The following is a 25,996-nucleotide window of genomic DNA, read 5'->3' on the forward strand; positions in this document are numbered from 1 at the left end:
TGTTGAGTGCCAGGAGGCCTTCGCAATCTCTTGCAAGCATGGATGGCGCTCAGGAGTGGTCATGAGTGTAAGCTCTTGGGCCACAGCACAACCCCGGGATGAGGCTCCAAAGTATGAGCCTTGGGTAGGCAAGATTATCAGAGCACGGGCTGAGCAGAAGCTTAGAGACTTGGAACACTGAAGCCTCTACTAAACCTGTACGCGCAGCAGTGAGACCCAGCAACACAATGCTGGTCTCTGGGGTAGCCCTCTGGCCACTCCGAAAACCCTGGGTTCAAAAAAGGTTTAGAAAAGTTCTTGGAGAAGTTCATTAACTGCTATTAATCGTTTACTTAGGGAATAGCAACTGCTATTAATTGCATCAGTAGCATGGGATCTTCTTGGTGTTTGGGTAATTGCCAGGTTCTTGTGGCCTGGTTTGGCCTCTGTTGGAAACAGGATGCTGGGCTTGATGGATCCTTGGTCTGACCCAGCATGGCAATTTCTTAAACTTGCCGTTTGGGAACGGCTTGTAATTCAGGACAGACGGGGTCAGAAGAGAACTCTGGCAGCAAGGACATGATGGAGGCACTGAAGACTTGGAACATAGGCGAAGGCAGTGGAGACTATGAATTAGGCAAAGGTTCAGGAATGGAACAAGCCCTGTGCTGCAGTGTGCCCTACACAGCCTGTGGGTTGGTCACGGATCATGCCAATTGTGGGACAGACTCTGGGCTTGCAACATGCTGAAGACTTGGCACTGGAAATATGACAAAGACTCTGTGAGAGTCCTGTCCCACTGCGCACCCTACACAACCCATGGGCTAGTTGCGTACCAACTGGAGGTGAGCAGACTCTTGACTTGAGAGTACGATATGGGCAGAAGCTGGGACAAGGAACTCCAATGACCAGGAACAGGATTCAGGGACTCAGGAACTCAGAACCAGGGATGGGACCCCGGCGTTTAAAAACAAGGGATATTCGGAGACTTGACCAGCGAAGACGGACTTGGAGACAGACCTTGGCCACAAGGCACCCTACACAACCACCTGGAAGAAGATGAAGGGGAAGACTGGAACATCAGGGATTTGACTGAAGACTTGAGAGATGCTGAAGACAGGAACTGATGCGAGACCAGTAACATGGAACATGGAGTGAAGAAACATAGAGGAGCTCCCATGAAGAACATGAAGATCTTGAAGACGTGAAGATCAAGAACTCAGGTGATTCCTGGAGCAAGAGCTGGAACAGGAACTCCAGGGTGAAGCAACTCTTTGCAAAGGCAACTAGGAAGTGACTGAGGAGCCCTTTTATAGGACTGCAGGTATGACAACATCAAGAAGGGCCACAGGGCTTTTCCCTCCAAGGGCCCTTTAAATGTTCAAAAGAGCTGTGCACGCCTAGGAGATGCCAGGCAGGAACAGCATGTCGGCAGTGTTCAAAGCCACATTGTGAGGCAAGGCGACATGGACAACCGGTAGCATCGGGAGTGCACTTGGAGGTAAGCGAGCCGACTACAGGCCTATCCCATGGGCGGTATCGTAACATTACCCCCCTCCCCAAAGCCATCTCCCTCCAGCTCATTCTCTTCAACTAGGGGAGAGGAACATAAGATGGTAGACTTGGAACTGCTGAATAGCTTGAACAAAACCTGGGTACAGGCACCTCCTACAAGTCATTAAAAAACCCAGGAACAAATGCAGATGCATCCTGCAGGTCATAGAAAAAAAAATTGAGAAGCAAAGCAAAACGTAGATGGAATTCAAGAATGGAACAAGATGCAGAAAATCCAGGAAACATAGGCCCATCACAGGAACACGTTCACCGAGCTCATAGCCTTTGCAATCTGTTGCAGATGGAGGCCTCGCTATCCGGAGTGTCACAAGGCTTTCGCAGTATGTTGCGAGCATGGACGTTGCTCAGGAGCAGACATGAGCATTTGGGCCACGGTACAACCCTGTGGAGAGGCTCCAAATTACATGCCATGGATAGGGAAGTGCATCTGAACATGGGCTGGACAGAAGCTTGGAGACTTTGGAAACCTTAAGCCTCTGCTGAACCTGCATGCACAGGAGTGAGACCCAGAAATGCAATTCTGGTCTCTAGAATGGCCCTCCGGCCACTCCGAAAGCCCTTTTGGACTTGCCACTTGGGAACAACTTGAGCGTCAGGACAGACGGGGGTCGAGGACAGAAGAAGATTCTAGTGGTGAGGACATAATGAAGGCACAGAAGACTTGGAACATAGTTGAAGGCACTGGAGACTAGGAACTAGACGAAGACTCGGATTCAGGTTCAAGAACGAAACGAGCCCTGTGCCGCAGCACACCCCACACAGTCTGTGGGCTGGTTGCGGACCACGCCGAATGAGGAGCAGATTTTGGGCTTGCAATATGACTAAGTCTTGGCCCTGGAAACATGATGAAGACTCTGGGAGAGTCCTGTCCCGCTGTGCACCCTACACAACCCATGGGCTGGTTGCGGACCGCACCGGAGACGGAGAAGACTGTGGACTTGAATCTAGGACATGGACAGAAGCAGGGACAAAGAACTCCGAACACCAGGAGCAGGATTCATGGATTCAGGACTCAGGGACGAGACCCTGGTGTTTAAAAACAAGGACAAAGACTTGACCAGCAAAGGCAGAATTGGAGACAGGCCTTGGGCCATGAGGCGCCTTACACAACCTGTGGGCTGGTCACAGACAGGAACTGATGAGAGACCAGGAACATGGAATGAAGAAACAGAGAGGAGCTTCCACAAAGAACATGAAGATCTTGAAGAAGCGAAGAACAAGAAATTAGATGAATCCTAGAGCAAGAGATGAACAGAAACTCCGGGGCAAAGCAACTCCTCGTGAAGGCAACCAGGAAGTGACTGACGAGCCCTTTTATAGGGCTGCAGGCATGATATTATCAAGAAGGGCTGCAGGCCATGAGCCCTTTAAATGTTCGAGAGGTGTGCGTGCCTAGGAGACGCTGGGCAGGAGCCACATGTCAGCAGTGTTCCAGGCCGCATTGTGAGGCAAAGCGGTGTTAAGGGTGGCAGGAGAGGATGGTGCAGTGGGTCCCGACCGCATGGACAACCAGCAGCATCGGGAGTGTGCTGGAGGAAAGCGAGCTGCTCGCCATCCTGTCCCGCAGGCAGTATCGCAACAATAATTTTCAAAGTCCGCTTTTAAGATTAGTGTAACTTGGCTAACTTATGCAGGCTGTTATAAAATTACTCCCAGGGACGGTAACTTTAAAACAAGTGTGCATTTGCCCATACATGTGCAAATATGCATGCGAGTGCACAGACACAAGTATTTTAAATCATGTGCACCTACTGCGCATTTGTGTGCTCCCAGTTTTAATCGGTTGTTCGAGCAAACAAAATTTGCGTATCTTAATGTACAAATTTGTGGGCTTTAACGTGCGCAGGAAAGCAGATTTGCGAGAAAGACATTTCCAGTTTTACCAATTAGGCCACCAGTTTACCCAGCCTCTCTCTCAAGATCACCCAGACCCCCCTGGTTCTTCAGCCTGCACCCTCTCCTGTTTACCCAGGCTCCTCACTCAGTGGTTTTTGGCCTAAAATCAGTTTTATTTAATCGGTTTATTTATTTGTATATAAAATGTTTATATTCCACCTTTATCAACCAATGAGCTTTCTTCAGACTTACACCTCACGAAGAGCAGAAATAAATATGTGCGGATAACAGATACGCTGCGGCCGCCGTTTTCAAAGTATGGATTTCCATGCATTGGCTCTGCCCATTTTTCACGCACGTTGGGTTGCTTATGTACGTGCAGATACGTCTATAACTGAGCCGTTTTAAAATCCGAGCCGCTCGTGCTCAGCCCTGGATGACTGCGTGTACGGGCATTTTAACACAAGCAACTCTTTTAAAATTCACCCCTTAAGGTGCGATCCTAACAGAAGTACAAATTACCATGAGCGCAAAACTTTAGTAGCATTGGTTGAAGTTGAAAAAGCAAAAAAGGTTTTCCATATATTTCAATGCACACGGGGCCAGGGTCTGAAACGAGTGATGTGAAACCAACAATCCTGCAGGGTAATGAGGACTTTAAATGACAAACTATGATCGCTATGAAGCGAAAAGCAAGCACGTTATGAAAAAATTTCTGCTATGGAAGGGCCATAATAGAGGTTGCGTGGGAATTAATAAAGACATGTCCAACAATGCAAATATTTTTATGTAGCATGGATCCAAACTGTGGCTAGAAACAAAAAAAAGAAAAAAGCTACAGAAACACTCCCAGTCAAAACATCATCCCACTTTATTTATTTATTATCATTTGTTAATTGCCTTAATGAAGCGCTTCACTCACTCAAGGCTGTGCTTTGACTTGTTCATGCTTGGCGCAGGATTAGACACACCGACGGCATTATGTTTTAGACATCCAGTAGCTTGTGAATTACTTCGGGACGTCTGAAGGAAGGCTGCACGCGTGGACGGCTTGCGATGCACGCCTCAGGGGGTGCTTGGTAAACTGTAAGGTGTCCAGCTAGTGCTGGTCACCTTGCTGTATGCAGGTTGAAGGTTTCCCAGCTTTGAGCGAGATTCCAGAGCTCTGGCCCTGGGTGCCCTTATCCCTCGCCTTTATGCCTGGTCTGTAAACGGGCCGCCTCCTCACCGTGGGAGGCACGGCGTATGCCGCAGGCCATGGCATTCAGCTGGCCTAGGCGCCCTGCAGCGCTGATTTTCCTAATTTAAAGGAAAAGCTTGAGCATGTGTGCATCAGAATATTTTTGAGCAGTTTCTGAGGCGTTCCAGGCAGTCTCGATTTATTTCCGCACCCTCTAGCTTGACACGTGTAAAACTGAGCGCTTTTAAAATGCAAGTCGCTCGTGCTGGGCCCCCAGAGGCTCGCGTCTACGGGCCTTTCAACGCGAGCAAAAAAAAACAAACTTTTTTTTTAAAAACCCTCTGAATGCCGGAGTGCGATGGAACGGCAGATTTTTAAAATTTGTGCATTGCCTGTGAAGATGTAGATCTTGTTTGCTTTTCCCCAGATGAGAATCTAAATGTAATAGGAGCAGGATGCTGCGATTGCCATGATGGTCTATTCCAGAGCTTCCCAAACTGTAGGCTGGGACCCCAGATGGGTCCCCCAAGCCTTCAGCTGGGCTCACACGTGCCTCACATGGCAGCGCTCTTCAGGTGCCAGCAGCAGGATTAGCAGTGGAAGCCAGCACACACTCCTAAGCCCTGCAGTGGCACTGCCCTTGCATGAATTTCTAAGGTAACAGGGAGCCCTACATAAAATAGGATTCAAGGCCGCTGCAGGGCTTGTCAGCTTGCACTATCCCACAGGCCCCCCGTTCTGAGTTTCACTAGTAGTGCTGCTGCCACTTGCAGATCATCGTTGGGGGCTTGGGACCAGCCATAAGGCGAGGGGGGTGGCTGAATGTGCATGGGCGCCTCACCCACACTGAACCTGCCCAAGAGGAAAAGCGTTGCCCCTGTCGTCGGCCTGCTCTCTCTTCCCACCAGTTGTCATCTACTTTTTGCCCAGGGCCGAAATGTTGCCTATGATCCTGGCCATGGGATTGTTTGGAGGGATGGATGTGAGGGAAGAGGGGTTTGGGTGCCGGATAGCGCTGAGCGAGATTGGCTGTGGAAGGGTGAGAGGAGGGAATGGCAGAGGATCGGTTGTGGGTTATAAGAAGGGCTTGGTGGTGACGGAATCAGCTGGGTGGTCGGAGAGAGGGACTGGAGCTGGGAGAGAGGGAGGTACGCTGGAGGGGTGGAGGTTGAGAGAGAGAGAGAGAGGATGGATATTAAGCGAGGGACGAGCTGTAGCGTGGGGAGGGGTGAGGGGAGTGATTGTTAGAGGCGAATCGCACCCTGCTTAATTTGATTTGATCACCTTCTGGGGTCATGCAGATTTTCAAGTGCTGAAATGGGGGTCACACTGCCTAAAGGTCTATTCCCTGGAGGACTGCTCTTGCCTTTTTAAATTAAAGCATATAAATATATATATAAAGCTAGTAGCATGCGCCACGGAGTAAAAGGTAGACCTTTCCAGCATTTGGGGAGGTTTCATGAGTGACTTTGATTGATTTCTCTGACCCATTCCCTCCACGGTGGGCTGCTGTCCAAAATTATAAAAGTGGCTCCATGAATTGCCAGGCATGTGGTTGAGCAGGAGAGCGAGAGAGAGAGGTCGCAAAGTGCTGAGGCTCCAGGGAAGGAACGGGGGGGGGGGGCAGCTGCCTTTCTTGTCCCATGGGGAGATGTGTATTTGCTCTCTAATTCAGGGGAATGGGACTGAAGGAAGCCAGACCTTTACCTTCCCCAAGGAAAAGGGTCAGGCTGGATGGTCCTCAGGCCTTTTTTTTACACCAGCCAAGTGCTTTTCGATGTGGGAGAAGAAGGTTTTCTAGTTCCAGAGGTGTTTTAAGGAAAAAAAATAAATAAATAAAACAGTCATTGTGAGAAGGGGAGGAAGACCCAGCTTTCTCAAGCTGCATGAAAAGTGTATTTCGGGTGTTTCTGGAAGTCTATACGTTTGTGTTTTTTCTGTGCATTCTGTACTGATTAACTTAATTTTTTTTTTTTTTACTTCAGTGAAATAATATTTTGGTTTAGGTGCACAGCTCACTGGGTGGACGATTTTTATTAAGAGACTGTAAATGAGGCCCTGGGCCTTACAGCTTTTCTGTCCCCTGTGAAAGAATCCACCTCCAGAGTCACGGGCAGGGTTGGGTTTTGGGTTTTTTTCCCTCATCTCTGCAGTATCTGAAGGTGTGACCCCAGGGAGTACCCCGAAAGCGGTGGTTACACGTCTCTCGTGGATGGAAATTCTAGCTTCTGGCTGTATTTGTACTGTAAGATGAGTGGAGAGATTCTCGGTAACCGACTGAGGAACAAATATTCTGGGTTTTTTTGTAACGTAAGTTCACTTTTACAGCTTCTTCAAAATGCGAGTTCTCTCCTCGGCGAGGCTGCTCTTTACCCGGGTCAAGCTCCTGCTAAGACCTGACAGGTTAGCTTGTGTTTTGTCCTGGTTTTCTTAGCAGGTCGACTCTTGGCACTCAGCTTTGCTTGTTGAAGAGGATGGTGTAGGGGGTCGAAAGCCCGATGCAGCTTCTGCAAAATAGTCAGATTTACTTCTTGGTTTTTTTGTTGGTTTATTTTTTTTTTTGTTGAGGTTAGGGTGAAAAGTACAAAGGAAGCAGTTTTAGGCTTTCTTTGCAGTATTTAATGCTGTGAGGCACTTTTATGAGGCTGACCATGGCCATCTGTGCCATTTTTCAACTTATGGGCCTCATTTTCCCCACAGACATAGAATAAGAAAAACGCCTCAGTGAACCAGGCCCTATGTTTGTAAGATGTGCAGACTGAAAAAAGAAAAAAAAAAACCCAAAGCCTGACAGAAAACGAGTGGGATCTCAGCGGTCATTGCTCTTGCTCTTGTTGCCTTTCGTGGCAGTGCCGGCATTTCCCCTGGCTAGGAAGACACGGCAGCCCCGATGGCACGGAGGGCCCCAAGAGGAGCTGCTGAGCAGGCCCAGTGCAAGAGTCATGCCATCCCCTCCCCCCAATTTACTTCCAGCACAACACTTCCTCCTCCTGGCAGTCGTATCTGCAGCACAGCAGTCACTCGGCTCTGGCACAGCGCCTCTCTGGGTGCTCAAACTGCTGGAAGTTTGCCGCCCCCAAAATGTTAGCACTCGAGGCAACTGCCTCGTTTGCCCACTGGAAGCACCGTCTCTCCTGCTGAGGGTAATGTGCTGAGTGGGGTGTGAGGGGGCCTGGGGAGGCCAGTGGGAGACGGATGGAGGAAAATTGTTCGTCCTGAACTAAGGAAAAAACCATAGCAATTTGGATTAGTGGTGCAGATCACCCTAGTAATACCAAAAGGATAAGCTTTTTCCTTTCTTAGTAAACGTTTGGGTTCAGGGAGTTGTTTTGGACTCTAGCTTGACATGCCAAGACTATCTGTGAGCGGTTATAAAGAGCTTCTCTTTTAAGCTTCCACCTTTTCAAAGGCTGAGATTTATCCTTTCCAAGGAAGATTTTGGACTCTTAGAGGTAGATATTCAGGCTTATCCGGCTAACTTACATGGGGAGTCCATATTCAAAATCCGTTTAAACGGATAAATAGTTAATCCGTCTAAATGGCGTATCCGGCTATATTCAGCCCTTAGCCATCTAAATTCTAGCTGGGCAAAATAAGACGGGGGCTTTCTGGGGTTGGGGAGGAGCGGAGTTAGCCGCTTAAGTTAACCGATTTTTGGAATTAGCCGGTTACCTTCTGTGGCTGACTGTGGTCGGGCCGTAGGGCTGTCCTAAAGTTAGGCGGTTATACATAACCGGATGAATACAAAGCTCATGATATTCAACAGCACGACTAGCCGCTGAATATCTGTGTACAAAATGCCACTTAGCCGGCTACATTTTACTGCTCTGTGGCAGGTTTAACTTATCTGTTTAACTTAACCGGATATGTTCGAATATCGGCACCTAGCTGGCTAAGTAGTGCCGCCCCCATTCTGCCCATTGGCCACCCCGACCTATCCGACTATCTGCTTAGCTGGATAAGTCCCTATTTATCTGGCTATGTAGCTTTGAATATTGGGCTCCTGGTACAAAGTCTAATACTAAGTCACCTATACTACCTTTCTGTGGGACCTTCAAAGGGTCAAATTAAAACTTTATTGTTTGATTCAAAACACGGCAGCCTGGTTGATCAGAGGCTGTCGGTGCACCTCGCACATGACTCCATTTATTATGGAATTATACTGGCTCCCAGTGGTTGCAGGAATACAGTTTAAAATCTTGATGCTAGTCAATAATTCACTGCAGGAAGGGGCTCCGGTGTATCTGATAGATCTTAATTTGGAGGATTATATGCCCTATCAGCCCCTACTCAGTAGTCAGGAGATAAGCGTTTGCTTAGGCTTCCCACCTTCAGAGAATGTCAATTACAGAAAACACACAAAGGGTGGCTTCTGTCATCCACCCAGTACTTTGGAGCAAACTTGAGTTAAACATCAAGATAGAATCTGATAGGAAAACTTTTAAGAAAAAAATGGAAAGCTTTGCTGTTTTAAATGATATTTGTAAGAGGTGAAGAAGATTTTGAACAGCATATTTTGAGTTAGACTGAGATGATTTGATTATTGTTTTGATATATTTATACCTTGTTTTGTTGTTTACATTATGTATTGAATTTGATTTTTGAATGTTTTAATTTGTTAGCTGCCTTGAGCAACAGATGTAAAGATAGAATATAAGTTTTTGTAAATAAATAAAAACAGAGGCTTCTCCTGCCGGAAACCCAGTGGTGTGGGTTCCTGGCTTCCGGCTTAGAGGCTGCAGCCAGAGGCGGGGAGGGGACTGTGAGCACACACTCAAGCACGCCCTCCTGCAGTCTCCCAGCGGCGCGCACCGTGGGAGGGAGGGAGGGAGTTGCTGAGGATAGATGATTGAGGGGAAATGACCAACGTGGAGAGAGGGTGGAGGGGGGCACTGAGGGGAATGATTGAGACTTGGGTGTGAGGGATCACCAAGGGAGGGGGAGTCAAGTGGGACAGAGAAGAAAGGAATTGGGCAGAAGGATAGAGATAAAGGATTGGGGATTTGAGGGTACAGGAGAGAAAAAAGGGACAAAGGACTGGGGAGGTGGGGAGAGAATGGATTGGAAAGTGTAGAAATACACACGTGCTCCCCAGCACAGATGTCTGTCTCTCTCTCTCTCTCTCTCACACTCACACAATATAAAGCATGCCTTTAGAAATTTAGTGTACTCGGTGGAGTGAACCTTTCCAATCTTGTTACCTATGCTGGTGTTGCTTCAGACAGTTATTTTGGGGAGAGTTGTAGCAAGAGTTGAAAGGTATGCAAAGTTAGCAAGTGGAGAGAGAAAATTATTTTTTCTTTACTGGTCTTAGACATAATTATTCGTCTATCCAAATCCAAGCTCGGGGTGAGTTACATTCCGGTGCGGTAGGTATTTTTCTTATAATCTAGGGGCTTGATTGATTAAGGCTTTTCTCCTGTTCTGTGTCTTTGGGGAGAAACTGCTTAGTAATTGAGACCCTAAGTTTGTATCACAGTCTATGATCGTGACCCAATAAGCCCCCCCCCAACTGCAGGAGCATCGACAGTTATTAGTCGGCATTTACGATCACAATCGCTCATTGAATTTCTTTATTTAGATATGATTGCGTACCCTATCATCAAAAGCCAGGACGAGTTACGTGTCATTAGTGACACAAATTACAATAATAAAAGCTGATTAAAAAAAAGAATTCAACTGAACACCTATCCCGTCATATCTACATATATATCAGTCATCGGATGCAATTACATGACTGAGAGAGAACGCGCGGTGGGTAAGAATAGTCTTCAGCACAGCGTTTCTCCCCGCTAGTTTTCCCTCTCTTTTTTTAGCTCTGATCTGAAGGCACAAGACATGTAGCTAATAAATCAGAAAAATCTAAAAAAAAATAAATGATATTTTAGATATATATAATTTCTGTGCTAAATATGTAGGACTTTGAGTGGAACTGTTGGACCATCTGCAGTGTGTAGCCCGTGCCAATCAATCAACGCAGGGCAGACGGAAACCAAATTCTGGGATAATTCCATTACTAAATTGTCTTGCTCTTTTTTGGGGGGGGGGGGGGGGGGCGGGGGAGAGTAGTTTTCAAAATGTCTGCATTGGGACAAAGGTTTTGGGTTTTCTTTCTCAAGTACTTTACACCAATTTGTAAAGAGAAAGCACGTGCGTACTTTATAACTGTTGACCTTTGCACCTGTTTTGGGGGGTTTTTTGTGGGTTCTTTTTCCGTGAAAAACTAACTTGTGCCGATTTGAAAATGCAGTCCGCACATTTACCTTTCCTCTCCCAACCAATACACACTTCGGGGAACTAAGAGTGTGCATGGAAAACAATTTTCATTTCATTTTATTGTTTTATTTATTTAAAATAAATTATAGCCTGCATATTCCTTTTTTTTTTTTTCTTCAAAATACTTTTTATTTGGATGCAAACAAACTGTATTCAGCAGTAGTTGTATGTCACATGAGCTAGATCATGATACAATGGGAAGCAAATAAACATAAAGATAATCTACCATATAAATGCGCTTGGACTGACGTGCCGCAAATGCGCAGTAGAGAGCAGCTCTACTGCGCATGCGCGGGCAAGCACGTCGGTCAGAGGGCAGCAACATGGTGCTGGGAAGGAATGAAGTGGCTGGAAGGAATGAAGCAGCGGGGAGGAGCAGCGGCGGCGGAGAAGGTCTCCGGAGAGGTCTCTCTCTCTCTCACGCGGGGAGAAGCGGCGGCACAGACATAGAAATGGGAGGTCTCCAGGGGTCTCTCTCTCGTGTGCGCGCCTCATCACTGAGCGTCGGGCGGGCCAGCAACGAGCCCGGTGGAGAGGCATGCACGAGAGAGAGACCCCTGGAGACCTCCCATGGAGCAGCGGCGGTATCTAAGCGTCAGGCGAGCGTTCTGGATAAGAGGAGGGCTGAGGGAGAGGGACGGTGTTGAGGTGGGAGGGGAAGGAAGAGGATGTGAGTAAGTGGGGAGGGTAAAGTTGTGGAGTACAGAAAAAGGAAGTGGAGGAGGGCTGAGGGAGAGGGACGTGGTTGTGGAGGAGGTGGCTTGTGATTTAACTACTCTGAATAATTTTGTATCATCCGCAAATTTGATAACCTCACTCATCGTATTCCTTTCCAGATCATTTATAAATATATTGAAAAGCACCGGTCCACGTACAGAACCCTGAGGCACTCCACTGTTTACCCTTTTCCACTGAGTAATCCTGCTCTCTGTTTCCTGTCTTTTAACCAGTTTGTAATCCACGAAAGGACATCACCTCCTATCCCATGACTTTTTATTTTTCTTAGAAGCCTCTCATGAGGGACTTTGACAAATGCCTTCTAAAAATCCAAATACACTACATCTACCAGTTCACCTTTATCCACGTTTAATAACCCCTTCAAAAAAATGAAGCAGATTTGGTAGGCGAGACTTCCCTTGGGTAAATCCATGTTGACTATGTTCCTTTAAACCATGTCTTTCTATATGCTCTATGATTTTCATCTTTACAGTAGTTTCCACTATTTTTCCCGGCACTGAAGTCAGTTTCACTGGTCTATAGTTTCCCGGATCAACCCTGGAGCCCTTTTTAAATATTGGGGTTACATTGGCCACCCTCCAGTCTTCAGGTACAATGGATGATTTTAATGATAGGTTACAAATTTTAATTAATAGATCAGAAATTTCATTTTTGAGTTCCTTCAGTACCCTTGGATGCATACCATCCGGTCCAGGTGATTTGTTACTACATCTTCCAGGCTCACAGTGATTTGGTTGTTCATCTGATTCATCACCCTTGAAAACCATCTCCGGAACTGGTATCTCCCCAACATCCTCATTAGTAAACACGGAAGCATAGAATTCATTTAGTCTTTCTGCAATGGCCTTATCTTCCCTAAATTAACCAGTTTACGAGTTAACCCACCAGTTAACCCTATCCCTCCTGGTTCTTCAGCCTGAATTCCCACCACTTCACCCAGATTTCCCACCCAGTCTGCACTACATAATAAACACATTTAATATCAATTAAACCAGACAATTATGATGATTTTTATAAGTGGAACATTTTGAAAATTCACCCCTTTAGCTATAAGATTCAGGATCTGTCATACGTTACTGAATTGTTTGTGTTCATATCTAATATGGGAAGAGATGCTTTATTTTTGCATCAGTCATTTGCCGCTGTGTTGGAGGATCGCGTGCCGGCAGGCTGCTGGCACACATAACCTGTGCCTACTTCCAGGCAGGCGCAAAAGGTGAGATAAGAAATTGGAGGGGGGGATTAGAGTACGGCTAGGGGGGGAAAGGTTAGGGGAAGGGGTGGGAAGGTTAGTTAAAGGGGAAGGGAACGGGGGAAGCCCGCGGGCATTGGCGCTCACAAGGTTCACTTGCGCTTGCCGACCCCCAATTTTATAACATGCGTGCGCATGTTATAAAATCGGGCATACATGTATGTGCGCCGGGTAGTGCGCGCAGGTCTGAAAATCTACCCCTTGGTGAATAGACCTTCTATGTTTGTACCTGAGAAGATGGGAAGGTGATGACTTGCCCAAGATCACAAGGAGTGTCAGTGGGATTTGGACCCTGGCTTTCCTGGTTCTCACTCAGCCTGCTGCTCTAATCACCAGACTACTTCATTTGCTTGCCCTGGTTGAAAATTGTCTTCCTCCGTATTCGTCTAGCCAGGTTAAAAAGAGAGATTCTGGGTGGGTGTATAGGGAGGAGGAAAACATCCTACATAGATGTTCTTCCAGTCAGAGGTGGAAATGTGCAGAGCTGCTTTGTCCGTGCGAACCTTGTGAGCAAATTAGCTAGAAGGTGTGTTCATACTAAAGGAAACATACAGTTGTAACACAGTAAATGACAGATAAAGACCAGTTGGTCCAGCTCATCTGCCCAGTCTAGATTCCTTCTTCCTGCTTCTCGCTTACTTTAGGTAAGCGAATATTTACATTCCCATGCTTAAAGCAACTCCACCTTCCCTCCTCCCCCCAGGTCTTTTACTTAACCCCTCAGTCCTGTTTCTACCTCCATATCTGTTCCAAGCATGTGCAAAATCTGTTAAAAGTGGTGGCTGCCGCTGGTAGGCTGTTACAGTCATTGCTGTGTTCCTCTTTGATTCTTACAAGACCAACACCCGTTCTCTCTTCTGCGTCTTACCACCAAGTTTTGCAAAGGTACAAAATTTGTGAGGCTGTTGACCAAAAAGATTGGCTTTGCCGTGCTCATTGAAGTTTTGTTTTTAACCATAGCTGCTGCTTGCAGGTAAACCCCATTCTTTCTGGAAGCTTGATGCAGTTGTACTGTTGCTGTTGGAGTTGTAACTGCCACTCCGTGCAGGATATCCCAGTATTGTTAGGGTTGCATCCAAGCCTGATGTAATTGTACCTGCATGCATAACTTGAAACAAGTAGGCTATATCAACATTATCTCCTGTAGGGCCAACAAAAATGTCATAGTGCAGAAGCCCCCAACTATGGCTCACAAGTTGCATCCAGTCCACATCAGGATTGCCTGTAGTCCTTCGTGCCATGCAGGATGAATCATAGAAGGGTATGAGAAGTTGGGTGGGGGCTTCAGTGCAATCAGGGCCAAAAGGCAACAGCAGCAGGTGGGGTTAGATCAGAACACAGATGAAGCAGATGCAAGCCGGGACCAATCGAGATCAGGAGGCAGCAATGCTGGCTGAAGCCAGGAGGTGGCAGCAGGAGGCTGGGTTTGATCAGGGCCACCGTATGCACAAACATTTACAAACTTGCAGGCCGATGCAACATCAGCACGTGTTAAAGTGGCACTCGTGACTGCGGGGTGCCCAATGCAAAATGCAAATGGGGAGGCGCATGGGGAAATTGTGCGCCTCTAGTGCCTCCTCGGCAGCAGATGCCTGGAAGAGGTGGCTGTCAGCCACTTAGGGAAACGGATGCTCAATTTTAGAGCATCCCTTTTCCTAACCTGACTGCCAGCTCTTTTTTTTTTTTTTTTCGGGTCATTATAATTTTGTAGTTCCTCCGACTTAATATCGCCACGATATTAAGTCGGAGGAAGAACAGAAAAGCAGTATTTTCTGCTTTTCTGTGCACTTTTGTGCTCCTCCAAAATTAACGCCTGCTCTGGGCAGCCAGCGCACGGTATTGCATCGGCCTGATAGAGGGGAAGCTTTCCAGGGCATGGAGTCTGACAGTGTCATGACCTATACATTTAGGGGTCGATTTTAAAACAAACGCGTGCATCCATGTGTGCCCGGTTCCTGGTGCACGCACATCAACAGGGCTATCTTATAACATGCGCGCAGAGACGCGCATGTTATAAAATACGGTTCTCGCACGCATATGCGCGCAAGAGTTTGATATCTGCGCGCGCATGTGCGGGCTTGTTATGACTCGCACACGTGGGGGGGGAATTTTAAAAACGACGCGAGTAGGCCTACCCCAGTCCCTTCCCAATCTGCTCCAATTAAGGAGCGGACTGGGAGGGAAATTCCCTATCCCCCTATTCCCCTCTCCTCCTCGACCCCTAACCTCTACCTAGCTATCCCAGTTTTTTTGTTTAATACTTACTGCTCCTTTGGACCAGAAGTAACTTCTGCGCACCGGCCAGCAGCCGGTGCACGCTTGCCCGGGACAGCATCTAATGACACTGTCCCGGCTGGCTCCCGTCCTGCCCCGGCCCGCAAATACACCGCCCCTGGTCACCCCTTTTTGATCTGCCAGCACTTCTGTGCGTACCAGCTGATATGCGCGTGGCCGGTCCATTTCTAAAATGTGCATGGCGCGTGCACGGCCCGGCCACGCACGTATCTGCCGGATTTTACACGTGGCAGCGCTTGAAAATTCGGACGATTATTTTTTATTCAGAAAAGTACGAACATAAATTCTCTCGTTAAAACTACACTCGCAAAATAGCAGGTGTCACTGTGCGCGTGCAATTTTGCTGGAATAATTATAAAACGGAACTTGTGTGCAGAAGTTCGCTTTGGGAAATTGGTGTAAAACATATGCGCATATTTTCTGGCTAATTTACATGCAGTGTTAACAAATTGTGGGGAGCCCCAAATGTAATATATAAACTTTCAAAACCACACGGATCTCTTCAGGTGACGTGCATGGTTTTTGAAAGCTCAGGTACAGCAACATCTTTTTTGTATTGGCTCTTTAAAAGTCTCATAACCTCCAGGACCAATACAGCTTAACTGGAAGAATAGTACAGGGTGGTGGATTTTCTGACTCATGCTGCATAGTTTTAGGTGGTCGCACTGCCTTCAGTGCCTGTTTGTTTCGTTTCTTAGAATATCATTATTTTAGAGGATTTTGTAATATTTTCATCACTGCCATTAAAACATAACTTGTTTCGATCGCAGGTAGTGATCAACTATTCCCTTGTGAAAGGACTGAAGTACAATCAAGCGACGCCTACTTTTCACCAGTGGCGAGATGCACGACAGGTGTACGGCTTGAACTTTGCGAGCAAGGAAGAAGCCACCACGTTCTCCAACGCCATGCTGTTTGCCCTCAATATCATGAACTCGCAGGATGGAGGTAAAGACCCGGTTTCCGCACTGCTCCTCTAAATCCCAGCACGGTGCCCCTCCGCTGTCTTCTGGTATTCGCTCTCAGGATTCATTTCCTTTAATTGGCAGGCCAATTTTAAGCGAATAATCCAAAAACCTGCTATAAATAGTTGTCCATAGGCGGAAGAGTAATACCTTGTTTGATTTATCTGTTTGCGGTTCCAGTAGGAGTTTTGCCAAAAAAAATACCCCACATGCACATAATATTGAACACATGGGGAACCAGACACACAAGAGGGTTGAACTGAGCGCAAGTCTGAAGCTTGGGAGCACTAGCGCCAGTTGTCAAGGCTTCAGCCCTGGCGACTGTCCGTTTGCGCACCTTTCACGTTCGTTCATAATTCATTCACTCGCGCCCCCTGCCTCTATCAAGAAAGGCTGAGCACTTTGGCTGCAAACTCTTAAAGCCGTAGGAAATTCAGATATCGGTCAGGAAACAGGGATTATGTAATAGAATTGCAGAGATGAAGACAAATTTGAGAGCCACCCCTGTTGAACTAACTCCTCAAGCATGGATAGCACCAGGCATGGTCTTACGAAGGGGGTGGCAGTTACATGGCATTATAGCTCTGAGGTTTGCATCTCTTTATTTCTTCAGAACGAGACCCTCCCTTACTATGGGGATATGGATTCTGGCTATTAAAAGTGGCTGACTCATGACACGAGTGTGTTCCTAATTCATTCATTTAGCAAAAATCAGGGGACCCTAAAAATCTTTGGCTCGTGCTCCACCTTCCCCCCACCCCCTCCTTTAACAGGTGACTTTTAAAAGCCCGGCGCGAGCAGCAGATAGGAGAGAGCGCGCAAGTCGGGGGCGGCACACGTTGGGTGGATTTCAGAAGCCGCTCTGGTACGCGTGTGCGTGGCGCTACCCGCACAAATGAAAAGTTTCCGAAAGGGGAAGTAGTCTGGGCGGCGCATGGGCCAAGAAACGTGAGCGTAAATATTTACTGGTTCCCCCCTGCCGCGTAACTTTTAATACTGCTGTGGATGATGTGTAAGACATAAAACAAAAGAAAAAAATATGTGGGCAAGGCAGCAGGGTTTTAAGGGTCGGAGCTAACAGGAGGGAAGGGAAGCTATTAGATTAGGGGAATTTGGAAGTCCTGCCCCTTAACTGGGTGAATCCGGAATGAATTGGGAAAACATAGCAATGGCGCCCCTCGTAAAACGTCTCCACTTACACGATAAGACACGGGATTTGCAGGCACATGCATGGGTCCATTCGACATTGAGCGCACACGAACGAGCGCCCAGGCTGCTTTATAACATGTTGCGTGTATTATGAAATAGCCGCATCCCTGTGCACGGGCCGACGAACGTGCACGCACACCGCTGTGAAAGTTACCATCTAGGAATACAAGATAATAATGGCTTTACTTATGAATGTGCAGCATCTGGAGGTGTTTGGCATAGATATTGAAAAGGTATCAATGAACCTACAATTTATTTATTTTTTAATGAATGTGAGTAGCTCTCTTGCAGACCCCTGCGGAGATTCAGCGAGTTGTGAGCGTGGTATCTGGGACTGGTCTCTGATTTACAGGGAGCAGACTTGCAGCTTGAAAGTTATTTATTTTCCCTCCGAAGGCTGAATACTTCTAGATTTCCACGCTGTACTTTCTTAGGGAGCCTTTGAACCAGAGGCCTCTTATGAGATACTGTTTTAAGCCAGTCAAAGTCTGAACAAGCCTGACTAGATGTAATTTAGGCGTCTGAACGAATAAAGCATTTGGAGTGACTTGGCGCAAGTGCATGAATCGAAATGTTACATTTCAGAATGATTTTTGTTTTCATGATGTGTTTGCAAAGTATCGTTACAGTTAATGTTTGCCAGATTGGCGGTGGGGACACTGGCTTGCAGGAGTCCCATGCTTTTTCTTGGGGCTGTGCACGTCTGCTCTCTAGAGGAAGTGAGATAGCCCCTTGCTGTGCTGTTTGACTGTTTCCTGAAATTGTTGATCCTAGAAGAGATGATTCCTCTGAGAGAAGTTGTTAGGACCCCAAGATATTAGCAATAGATCAGAACAGATGGTCTTCGGGTTCTGTATCATGAACACAGCAATAGAGAATCGACAGCACGTAGAGCATATTCCTTAAAAAAAATAAAAAATTGATTGCTGCTTATAATAGATTTGAGTTTATGTCTTCCTTAATGTCTCGACACCCACGTCAGGTCTCTTAACATTTATTTTTTCGGTTCCCGCAAGGTCCCCTCTAGTGATCAGCACGTGTTTTGGGTTTCCACTGCTGCTCCCAGAGCTGGAACGCTTACATAAGAAACCTAAAAATTGATCTTCCTGGCTTCAGAAGGAGATCTTTGGGAACTGAACGTGCCACCAGCAGATGGGGAGTCGGTATATTTTAGCTACTGCATAATTTGGGAAAAGAAAATTGCAAAAGCCTGTTCACACAGAGCCCCACCCCCCCACAAGATTTTCCTGCTTGCTTCAGAGAAATGGTATTCTGTCTGCTTTAGAGACTGAACGAGGAGTCCCCTGCGCGTCAAGTGAACGTTTGGAGAACTTGAGTAAACCACTTCGCGATCTTCCAAAATTTCTATCGGGTGGGGCAAATTCCAAACAGTTTTACCTGGGTACTTAAACAGGTTCCCGGGTAAAATTTGAGGGCTGAAGACTGCCTTTCCACCCTGAGGGTAAACATGCCCATGCCTCAAAGGGATGGGGGAAGGAGAGGCTGGAGGCTGGAGCCGTCAGACTGTATGGGGGGAAATCCCGATGCGTGATTTACAGGGCAGGCGTTGCACCGGCTGTAAAGCAGCTTGCAAAGTCCACGGCTACTTGAAGTGTCCGTGGCGCGGGCCGGCCTCAGATTTTCAAAGGGACGCTCCACAGACCTGGAAGCAATGCAGCCAGTTTTAAAAATTGCCTTCTAAGCTGTGCAGCGACTGTGAATTGAGTTTTTTGCTCCTTTCTTCCTGTCCGTACCTCTTTCCCATTCCTCGGGACAGGGCCTTGTGGCGGTGGAGACCTAATTTATAATGACTGGTCCTGATGGTGCCACCCCCAAACACTGGCTAGGTTGCAGTGGCTTGCAATGCACTGTGTCCCCGTCCCCCCCTCAGATCCTGATGAATCCCCATCTGTTGCCGGATCTTCACTAAGAATTCTTTCTTATTTCAAACGCAGAAAGATAAACTATTGCGGCATCCGCTTTTGTAGGATGCTGCAATATCACAGAGCTTACTTGACCTCTGGCTTTATTTTCACTTCCCTGCAGTTAAGGATCCTCTGTGCTCATACCCTGTTTTCTTGAATTCTGATGCTGTTTTTTTCCTCCTCCTACTATTGGGAGGCTCTTCTGTGTTTCGGAGGAGAGCAGCATTTTTAACTATCATGAGAAACACTGTAACTTCTTTACGGCTTTGAAAAGTAATTTGTGCTTTTGATTAAAATGAACCCAGTGGTCATTCAGGGGCCACTCTAGTGAAGAATGATGAGGCTAAGTCCACCCTTAACGCTTAAACATGATAATGCTGTGTTAGCCTTAATGCCCTGAGCATTAGTTCACGCTAACATTAACTTGTACTAGTGTGATAAAATGAATGCAAAGCAGATACTTCATCATTAAAATTGATTAACACAAATTGTGCTAAGCAACACGATTTGTGTTGAGCCGCCGGTAATGCAAAATCTTAATTACACCTTGGGGCAGTGTAGTTAAGTTTTTGTGTTAGCCATCACGTAGCAATGCAAAGCTGGGCGATAGCACCCCCTGCCCTCCCCCCCCCCCCACTCTGAGTGAGACCGAGGCCCCTGCTGGATGACACCCACCTGCCCGATGCAGTAGGAAAGCTTCCCCAGCCCCCCTCCCTTTTCCTAGCTCAGGAGCCTCAGCTTACCCCCGAAACTGGAAGGGTCAGGAGAGCAGTCCTGACTCTTGCCTTACCGGCTTCACCACACAAAATGAAGCTGGCTGACTTTAACCAGTCCTTTTCTCCTGGGAGGCCTTCCTGCTGCATTGGGTAAGATAAAAGGTGAGAGTTCAGCCCAGGGAGACTTTCCTGTTGCATTGAGCAGGTGGGCGGTTATTTATTTATTTAAAAGATTTCTTGCCCGCCCTTCCAGTGTTCAGGGCGTGGGGGTACAGTAAAACATCCATATTAGATCAATCAAACATTTGCAAGGTAGAAATATACAGATTAGGGATGTGAATCGTTTTTCAACGATTAAAATTATCGTCCGATAATTTTAAAATCGTCTTAAATCGTTAAAGAACATGATACAATAGGAATTCTAACGATTTATCGTTAAAAAATTGTTAATCGGGTTAGTGCGCACTAACCGGGAGTTAGTGCGCACTAACCGAAAATGATACAAATTGACACTTTTCAGGTCAGTTAGGAATGAATATGTATTCCTATTGGCTGGCTGCCCTCTTATTTATTGATGTTACTAAGGTTCCCACTGAGGTGATGGTTGGGGGGATGGGAAATGGAAACGGTTGGTAGCTTGACAAAAAAAGTAATGTGATCAGTCAATGTGACTAGAACTTGTGCCCTATTCCTGATACCGGGAGTGTTGTGATCTTCCTGCACTCAGTGCCCTAACCCTGATACCAGGGGTTTTGTGATCTTCCTGCACACAGTGCCCTAACCCTGATACCAGGGGTGTTGTGATCTTCCTGCACACAGTTCCCTAACCCTGATATCCGGGAGTGTTGTGATCTTCCTGTACCACGCCCCCGACATGCCCCCTTCAAAAAACCCCTGGACTTGCGCGAGGGCCCTGCTCGCGTAAATCCGGGCGGATTTACGCGAGCAGGGCTTTTAAAATCCGCCCGACGGTTTGCACGTATCGGGCTAAAAAAACTTCATAGGGTTCTGAGGAGGGGCCAGCACAGCGGCACCCACCAAGCTACATCAATTTATATTGGGATGAAAGTGGCTCATTAAGAGAGTTTTCCAAAGCTTTAAACACTTATGACTCCTTGCGAAAAAATTTTTTACAAATCAGAATGAAAGACAAGCATCTTCTTGCTTAATGCCAACTAAATTGTTAAAGTTAAAAAAATAATAATAATAAAAAAAAAAGTACAGCTTTTGACATTCTGAATTTTTTGTGCTGCAAGCAGTCTGCTTCCATTGGCAGGCTGATTGTCACAATCTGACTTCCAGTACATTTTGGCCTTCTCCTCTTACATTATTCTCTGGATCGTCAGGATGATCTTTTCCTTGGTCCTTTTACTCTAATTATTTATGAGGTTGTATAAGAGAAGAAGAATTTCCATGCTGGGTCAAAATAATAGCATTGCTGGGTACTTAAAAGATACAGAGGTCTCACAGGTCCTTCCCCTCCCCACCCCATCCCTTTTTTGATAATTAAACTGAAGTTATTAGGCTAACTGGGATTCAGGCTTAGTTAACTGGTTGACTTTGACCTTCTGTTCCCTCCCCATGCAGTTGCATTTTAAAAAGGAAGGCCTGAGGCTGCACAGAGCAGTACGACAGACTCATCATAACTCAGCCTCCCATCTTTTGTACTGCAAGCTGCCTCTCACTCCAGGGTTGCTGTCTGCTAGCTCTCCCCTTGCACGGGAAGTAGTTCATCCCTTGTCTCACAGATTGTACCACAGCCAAGGAAATCCCTGCCCCCAATGTGGAAATATCAGGCAAGAACCCAGTGGAGCACACAAGAACTTAGTCCCTTCAGAAACCGGGACTCCGTCCAGTTGACCCCATCTCAGAGCAGTAGTGGCATCTCTAGACAGAAGTGTTTGAGAAAGCGATGGAGTCAAGTATGGAGAGGAGCAAGCCAAAGTGACACTTCTACACATCACATCCATCCCAGAGCACGGCCCCCTGCCTTTAAATTGGCTATTAAGACAAAATTAAGAAAAAGTCTCAAGGATCATTTATACATCTCGGCCAATTTCAACCACCTAGTAAAACTATAATTAAAATTATTTGATAGGATTATTCAACCAATTTTTCTATTAGAGATGTGCATTCGTTTATTCATTGTTTTGCAAATTCATTTAAAGGACAATTTGTTTCATTTGGGGGCCACAGGGCAAATTCCAGAGGCCTCTCAAATTAAACAAATCTTATTCATTTAGGGGCAGATTTTAAAAGGTACGCCGGATTTTATAACATGCGCACGCAGCCGCGCACATGTTATAAAATCGGGGGTCGGCGCGCACAAGGGGGTGCACACTAGTGCACCTTGCACGCGCCGAGCCCTTGGGGTGACCTACTGGCTTTCCCTGTTCCTTTCCCCCCTCACCTTCCCCTCCCTTCACCTACCTAAACCCCCCCCCCCCCCCCGTACCTTTGTCTCACAAGTTACGCCTGCCGGCGCGCGATCCCCCAGCCCAGCAGCCTTTCAGAGGCCTCTGGCCATGCCCCCGGACTGCCCATTTTTTCAAACCCCGGGGGTTTACACTTGCCTTGTCGCGTGTAACAATTTGAAAATCTGCCCCTTAATTTGTTTAAAACTTCTGGTAAGGCCTAGGCCTATCCCAAAGCAGGGGCCGCAGCTTACACTCAAGAGTGATGCTGGCACCTCGGCCTAAGCCTAGTCCTAGTCCCAAAGCCACGACGTTGAGGTCTCGAGCAAAGGCCCAGAACTCCCAAAAATATTACTTACCTGATCTGTCGGGTATGCAAAGCCCGGCCGGGTCCCAACACTTTGGCTTAGGCCAGGACTCAGGCCCAGGCCTGATGCCACGGCCCAGCCCAGTGTCTGGATCCCAACGCCAGGTTCTCAGCCCAAACTCAAGCCTGACACTGAGGCCCGGCTTCAGCCTAAGGTCAGCTCCAGAGCCCAGGCATTGGAGGTCCTCTTCTTAGGTCTTCTTTCTTCTAATGACACCTCCGCTGGGGTCATGCCGGAGTAAATTAATTCTGGTGCATCCTCCTCAGCAGAGGGCATCAGTAGAAGAAAGAAGAGAAAATGAAAGAAGAGGTCCACCAAGGCCTGTGTTCTGGGCCTCAGCCTCCAGGCCAGGCTGCAGTGTCGGACTTGGGCCTGGGCCCTGGCCTAGACTGAGAGACAGGTGTCGTGGCCAGGCTGAGGCCCCCGGCATCTTGTTTAGGCTTTGGCACCAGGCATAGGCCAAGGCATCAGGACCATGTGTAGACCCTAGGCAGAGGTTGTGGTGACCTATCCTGACTTGTACCTGGGCCTTGCCAGCGGATTCCCACCGAACCAGGTAAGTGAAGTCTGGTGGGGGGGGGATCCTGGTCCCAGCATTGTATTGGGGGGAGGGATAAGTGGTGGAGTCAGGAGACCTGTTTCCTTTTTTTTTTTTTTTTTCATTTTTGGGTGGTTGTTTTTTTTGTTTGAATCATTTTTTTTTTTAAGGAAAGAAATGAATTAAAAATTTCAGGAATCAAAATTCGTGGGGAAAAAAAACATCCAAAAATTGAAACATTTTTTTACCCCGGACATTCCTATCTACTATATGGGTACGGGAGTGAAATCTGGAATCTATACAGGAAGGGAGAGAATCTCAACATCCTGCACCTCCATTTCTGTAATACGCCCCACATGCACAGAAATTCCCCCAAAAACGGGCATTTCCCCTTACAACTCACCGTACAAAATAAAAATATATTCATATTCTAGTGTCATCTCAGGAACAGCAACACAAATGCCTTCCACTGCCAGACACTTTTTGAAGTTACACAAAATCCTGCAAAAATGACATGGAATTAATGTAGCAAACCTGCCATACCATAACAGCACTAACTCCCAGGACTCAAACAGCAGCAACCCTTACTGAAAAAGAGCAGTAATGCAGGTTCTAGAACACCAATACATCAGCCAAACTGCTATATATCCCTACACAGACAATATACCCTAGCAGAATCCCTCTCCTTGATCACAGATGCAGAACATAGACTGACCCTTACCTAGCAATTCTTACCCTTTGAAAATTAGGCACAAGGTCTGCAGAAACAAACTACCTGGGGACCTCGAAATAAGAGCATAAGAACATAAAATATGCCATACTGGGTCAGACCAAGGGTCCATTAAGCCCCCAGCATCCTGCTTGTAACAGTGGCCAATCCCAGTAGCTGACAAGTACCAAACATTAAATAAATCCCGTGCTACTAATGCCGGGAACAAGCAGTGGCTATTCCTTATTGATTAATAGCAGTTTATCAACTTCTCCTCCAGAAACTTATCCAAACATTTTTTTAAACACAGCTATTCTAACTGCCTTAACCACATCCTCTGGCAACAAATTCCAGAGCTTAATTGTTTGTTAAATAAAAAAGACTTTTCTCCAATTTGTTTTAAATGTGCTACTTGCTAACTTCATGGAATGCTTCCTAGTCCTTGTATTATCCGAAAGAGTAAATAAGTTTCACATTTACTCATGCAAGACTTTTCATGATTTTGTAGACCTCTATCATATCCCCCCCTCAGCTGTCTCTTCTCCAGGCTGAACAGTCCTAACCTCTTTAGCCTTTCCTCATAGGGGTGTCATTCCATCCCCTTTATTATTTTGGTTGCCCTTCTCTGTACTTTCTCCAGTACAACTATATCTTTTTTGAGATGTGGTGACTAGAAGTGTACACAGTATTCTGGATGTGGTCTAACCATTGAGCGATACAGAGGCATGATGACATCCTCCATTTTATTTGCCGTTCCCTTTCTAATAATTCCTAACATTTTGTTTGTTTTTTTGACCACCACAGCACACTGAGCTGACAATTTCAATGTAATATCAACTTTGATGCCCAGATCTTTTTTCTGGGTGGTAACTGCTAATATAGAACTTAACATTGTATAACTACAGCGTGGGTTATTTTTCCCTATATGCAACACCTTGCACTTGTCCACAATAAATTTCATCTGCCATATGAACACCCAATCTTCCAGTCTCTCAAGGTCCTCTTGTAATTTAATCCAATCCACTTGTGATTTAACTACGCTGAATAATTTTGTATCATTTGCAAATTTGATCACCTCACTCATCGTACCCCTTTCCAGATCATTAAGCCCGTAACAACGGGCTATATTAAAAAAAATTTTCGGTCCATTTCCTCCCCCCTCCCCCTCCCCTTCATTCTCCCCTCCCCCTCATTCTCCCCCCTCCCCCTCATTCTCCTCTCCCCCCCATTCTCCTCATTCTCCCCTCCCTCCCTCTCACCTCACTCTCTCCTCCTCTCTCAGCTCATTCACAACCCCTTCAGATGGCGCAGACGGAAGATCTCCGGAGGGAGGTCCCTCCCTCCCTTGCGCGTGCCGCTACTGCTCCTCCCAGCGCCATTTTTGTTACAGGCAAGCTCTGACTGACGTGCTCGCCCGCGCGTGCGCAGTAGAGCTGCTCTCTACTGCGCATTTGCGGCACGTCGGTCAAGCTTCATTTATCTAGTAGATTAAAAAGCACCAGTCTAAGTATAGATCCCTGAGGCACTCTACTATTTTCTTTTTTCCACTGTGAAAGCATATCATTTAATCCTACTCTCTGTTTCATGTTTTTTAACCAGTTTGCAATCCACAAAAGGACATCACCTCCTGTCCCATGACTTTTTAGTTTTCTTAGAAACCTCTCATGAGGGACTTTGTCAAACACCTTCTGAAAATCCAAATACAACACATCTACCAGTTCACTGTTATCCACGTGTTCATTCAACCCCTTCAAAAAAATATATAGATTTGTGAGGCAAGACTTCCCGTGGGTAAATCCATGTTGGCTGTATCCCTTTAAATCATATCTATCTATAGGTTCTGTAATTTTATTCTTTATAATCGTTTCCATGATTTTTCGCGACACTGAAGTCAGGCTCACCAGTCTCTAGTTTCCCTGATCATCTCTGGAGCCATTTTTATATTGGGGGTTACATTGGCCACCTTCCAGTCTTCAGGTACAATGGATGATTTTAATTATAAGTTACAAACTACTTAAGTA

The 25,996-nt window shown here is 46.6% G+C and overlaps 1 protein-coding gene across 6 annotated transcripts in view; it reads left to right on the plus strand.

The window, feature by feature from the left end:
- Nucleotides 1–25,996, plus strand: part of EVL (Enah/Vasp-like) — a 365,975-nt gene that overhangs the window by 213,373 nt on the left and 126,606 nt on the right. For all 6 annotated transcript variants that reach the window (XM_029597934.1, XM_029597932.1, XM_029597933.1 and 3 more), the window contains exon 3: nt 15,902–16,079. In XM_029597934.1, the coding sequence (XP_029453794.1) occupies nt 15,902–16,079 (178 nt within the window). The remainder of the gene's footprint in view (nt 1–15,901; nt 16,080–25,996) is intronic.

This window comes from Rhinatrema bivittatum, chromosome 4, assembly GCF_901001135.1.
Source record: "Rhinatrema bivittatum chromosome 4, aRhiBiv1.1, whole genome shotgun sequence".
Classification (NCBI taxonomy): domain Eukaryota; kingdom Metazoa; phylum Chordata; class Amphibia; order Gymnophiona; family Rhinatrematidae; genus Rhinatrema; species Rhinatrema bivittatum.